The following is a 4,656-nucleotide window of genomic DNA, read 5'->3' as shown; positions in this document are numbered from 1 at the left end:
CCCACTTTTAGTATTTAAAAAACACAGGGAGATTCCTCATCTCCTGTGGTACCCGTGCCAAGGAGCAGTTCCCTCTTGTTTTTCCGTCCTGTCCTATTCCCCTGCTGTCTCTCCTCTTCCCCCAGCAGGGGCTTGCTGAGTTCCTGCCAGCTTCCTTCTGTGGTACCTTCAGGGCTGACTCCTCTGATCTTGCGGTCACATCCACACTTTTCCAGCTCCCCCCGGCTGCAGGCCCGGGTCACGGCAAAAGCGAGCCCAGCTGAGGAGACAGCGTGGACGAAGGCTGACTCGCGGGTGCCTGTGGGGAAAAGGTGCGTTATTCAGAAGCAGCTCCCAGCCAGAGTGTCAGGCCAGGGTCTGGTGGAATCAGGTTTAAATCCCCACTTGGCCATGGAAGCTTGGTCGGTGATCTTGGGCTTCTCGGCCTAATCTACCTCACAGGGTTCCTATGAAGGTGAAAAACACAAGAGAGGAGACCAATATAAGCCACTGGTCCCAGGGTTGCCAGCCTCCAGGTGGGGCCTGGAATTCTGCTGGAGTTACAACTGATCTCCAGACTATAGAGGGCAATTCTCCAGTAGGGTAGCCAGGTCGTACCTGGCAGCCGGCAGGGGGATACTTGGTCCTCTCCGAAATCTTCCATCGCCGACGCTGGGGGCGTGTGTGACACTCTAGCTTTTGGACAAAACACTATGGTTTGTAGCTGATTTTACCATAGAGGCCCAAAAAGTAGTGTCACCATGCCGTGTCGGCAACGTGATGATGTCACTTCCGTCATCACATCACCTTTTGGGCCAGTTGGGGGCGGGATTTCCCCCACCAGCTAGCTGGCCAGCAGCAGGGAAGCGCCCCAGAAAAGCTGGGGTGCACAAGCCCCCAGTGGAGGTCTGGCAAAGAAAATGGCAGCTTCAGAGGGTCAACTTGATGGAAGTCCCTCCCTGTTGATCTCCTTCTGCTCCCCAAATTCTGCCCTCTCCAGGCACCGCCCCCCAAGTCTCCAAGAACTTCCCAAGCTGGAGTTGGCAAACCTATTGGGTCCCCGCTGGGGAAAAAGCCGTGTTATACCTGAAGTACATAAGCCATGGCTGCCAGCTCCAGGCTGGGAAATACCTGGAGATTCTGGGGGTGGAGCCTGGGGAGGGAGGGGTTAGGGGAGGGGAGGGACTTCTTCTCTGCTATGGAGTCCAGTCTCCAAAGCAGCCATTTTCTCCAGCAGAACTGGTCTCGGTTGTCTGGGACGCAACTATAATAGCAAGTGATCTCCGGTCGGCAACACTAACGTGACGTCTTCGCACCGGGGACGTTGGGGGTGATGCTGTAGTTTTTAGGTAAACCCTTTAGTTTTGAAGGCAAAAAACCATGGAGTTTTGCCCAAAACCTAGAGCGTCACCCCCCCCCCCATGACATCCCCTACGCAATGACGTCTGGGTGATGTCATCCCGGAGAAGAGGCTGGATCCCCCCGTCAGCAGCTTGGTAGGACCTGGCAACTGATACAGATGAAGGGTGTGTACACAATGTATGTTTTCCAAACACACGTCACTCCCTCAGGACTGCATCATAAGGAGTGTTTTGCTGGTGCTTTGTGAGCGGAATTGTTTCCTAACCCCCTCCTCAATTTCATCCATTCCCTGAGCCACTGAATATACTGAGACAGCTGGACAAGCTTGAGGGGCCATGGCTCAGTGGCAGAACATCTGGTTTGCCTGCAGGAGGTCACAAGTCCAGCATCTCCACTTAAAAGGACCAGGCAAGCCGGTGAGGCGAAAGATCTTTCCACTACCTGCAGATATTCAGCATGGGAAATACTGATTTTGATAGACAATACGCTGACTGAATAGGAGTCAGCAATCAGGGGTCATTTCCTGCAGGAGCGCACAGGAGCGGAGCTCCGGCAGTAAAGAGCCCAGGGGGCGGGCACATGCAACAAGCCTCACCCCCTGCTCCCAGCAGCCCTCAGTCAGAGCAAGAAGCAGCCAGGTAAGCTGCAGAGCTCCCCCTGGCCCCCTGGTCCAAAACAGTCCAGTGGCACCTTTAAGACCAAGTTTTATTCAGGTACAAGCTCTCCCTCCTCTGCCAGGACAGATCTGCATGTCCCCCCCCCCTCGATAGCTAGCAATCCAAAACAGTCCAGTGGCGCCTGAGCGGTGGGTGTTGCCTTCTGACACACTTCCGGTGATGTCAGGGGTGTGTGGCATATGCAAATGAGTTATGCTAATGAGTTATGCTAATGAGCTCCTGCATCTCTCTTTCTACGAAATGACCCCTGGTCAGCATCAATACTCCCTCTGAGCCGTGGAGTCTTGTGAGCCAAAACTCTACCTTGTGAGCTACTGGCATGAAAGCTGTGAGCGAGCAATTTGGCTGCTGCATCAATCGGTTTGCTCTGGAGCCCTCCTGCCTGAGCTGAGACAAAAATGTGTGAGCCAGAGGCTAAAAAACTGTGAGCTAGCTCACACGAACTCAGCTTAGAGGGAATACTGGTCCGCATCATATGTATGTACTGAGACGTTCAAGAGCGGGACATTCAGATTGAAGCTAAAGCCTTAGTTTGTTGTGTGCTTCAAAATCTTCTGCTACACTGGCTGCTCTGGGAGGCTTTGGGGGAGAGATGCCGACGAAACATACAGAGACTCTGAGTTTGTCAGGTTGAAGAGGCAGGAGGGAAGGCACCAAAGCTCAGAGGCAGAACATCTGGTTGTCATGCAGAAGGGTCCAGGTTCAGTCCCTGGCATCTCCAGTTGAAAGGATCAGGTAACGGGTGATGTGAAAGACCTCTGCCTGAGACTCTAGAGAGCTGCTGCCAGTCTGAGTAGACAATACTGACCTTGATGGACCAGTCATCTGATTCAGACAAGGCTTCATGGGTCCATGAGCTCAACAGGGAAGCAAACTTTCCTCTCCCCTCCCACTCTGGTCTACATACTGAAGAGAAGGCCTTGGACCCGGGATTTCAAACAAAAACTACCACACTCACAGCCCACTACCTTAACAGCTACAAAACTCTAGCACAGTGAGCATAGGTATGAAATCCTATTACCAGACATGTGCTGCCCCAGCCAGCGTTTTAAACTTTAGTTAAGTAGAACTGCCATATATCTTTAAGAGCAGTGCTCCCTGGGAATTGAAGTCTTTAGTTAGACATCCCACAGCATCCGGCACACAGACACGTGAGGATTCGAGTTTTACAGCTCTCTTCCTCTCTTCCCGTGGCCTTTGTTCTCTTTAAACGGCAAGGAGGTGGGAACGTGCAATCCTTTTCACCATGAGCCACTGAACTGAATTAGATTACAAAATATGTGAATTTCACCAGTTATTCAGCTTTGAGCACAAGACATTTGAACCTATGAGGTTCTGCTAGGATTCATGTCCAGGTTCTGCACAGAGCTAGGGTTCAGGCTGTGTTTAGTGTCAGACCCTGCAGAGAGTGTTAAGTTCTCTGCCTCATTCACCATCGCTGACCTTGTAGAATGACTTTCCCAAAAACTGGCAGTCCCTGCAGGGTCGAGCAGTTCCAGCGGCGGTCACGGAACTGGTGCTGGCACTCCTCGAGGGCCAGCTCGGCCGCACGCTTCACGGTATCCATGGCTTCCACCTGGCGGTGGCACATTCTCACCTGCTCTTCGGCCAACCCCTTCAGACTTTCGCAGGCCCCGGGATCCCGTTGGAGCCCTCGCAGGGGTGGCTGCTTGGCCAGGTATCTGGACAAAAGGAGACAGGGGACTGAGTCAGGGAGTATTGGAGAAAGAAGCAACTCCCCTAGCTAGATGACTGCCCTGACGCTGAAATTCTAAACTAGTCCAGTCCAGTCGGACCTCGGAAGCTAAGCAGGGTGGACCTTGGTTAGTATTTAGGTGAGAGACCACCAAGGAAGTCCAGGGATGCTGTGTAGAGGCAGGCAATGGCAAGCCACCTGTGTTCCTGCCTTGCCTTGAAAATCCTACAGAGTTGCTATAAATTAGCTGTGACTTGGTGGCACGTTACATGCCTGAGAGGTAAGTCAAACAGAGTAGAAGAAGAAGAAGAAGAGAAGAAGAGATTGGATTTATACCCCGCCCTTCACTTGGAGTCTCAGAGGGGCTTACAAACTCCTTTCCCTCCCCCTCCCCACAACAGACACCCTGTGAGGTAGGCGGGGCTGAGAGAGCTCTGACAGAAACTGCCCTTTTTCAAGGACAGCTGTGCCAGAGCTTGTGACTGACCCAAGGTCACATCAGCAGGTGCAAGTGGAGGAGTGGGGAATCAAACCCGGTTCTCCCAGATTAGAGTGCGCGCACTTAACCGCTACACCAAACTGGCTCTCAAGTAGAGGGCCAACAATTAAAACTTTAATGTATATAATATAAAAATACATGTATTTATTAGTAAAGAATTAAAAAACATATAAGGGCCCAAGTACACCTCATATAAAAATACCAAAATCATACACACAAGGGCCAATGGACTTGACCTGACGCATTTCGGCCTACGTGGGCCTTCTTCAGAGGTCAAACACAATGAGGAACAAATTGGCTTATACCATAATACAATACAATTATAAAACATGGATGCAAAATGGACCAGAAAGGAATTGATCCAAAGTGAAACCACTAGACACAGAATAAAAGTACAAACGAGGCCTCCCAAGATCCAATCACATGCCAAATGATTGTTTAGT

At 51.4% G+C, this 4,656-nt stretch overlaps 1 protein-coding gene across 1 annotated transcript in view; it reads right to left on the bottom strand.

The window, feature by feature from the left end:
• Window positions 1–166: 166 nt before the first annotated feature.
• Window positions 167–4,656, bottom strand: part of LOC107118406 (protein Wnt-4-like) — a gene marked incomplete at its 3' end in the record, with an annotated part of 6,575 nt that continues 2,085 nt past the window's right edge. Inside the window, exons 2-3 of the mRNA XM_015420733.1 lie at window positions 3,462–3,700; window positions 167–298 (exon numbers count right to left, since the gene is read on the bottom strand). Of these exons, the coding sequence (XP_015276219.1) occupies window positions 167–298; window positions 3,462–3,700 (371 nt within the window). The remainder of the gene's footprint in view (window positions 299–3,461; window positions 3,701–4,656) is intronic.

This window comes from Gekko japonicus, unplaced genomic scaffold (genome assembly GCF_001447785.1).
Source record: "Gekko japonicus isolate JY-2015 unplaced genomic scaffold, Gekko_japonicus_V1.1 scaffold1516, whole genome shotgun sequence".
Taxonomy (NCBI): domain Eukaryota; kingdom Metazoa; phylum Chordata; class Lepidosauria; order Squamata; family Gekkonidae; genus Gekko; species Gekko japonicus.
The sequence above is the reverse complement of the archived record's forward strand: the minus strand, read 5'-3'. Positions and strand labels throughout refer to the sequence as shown.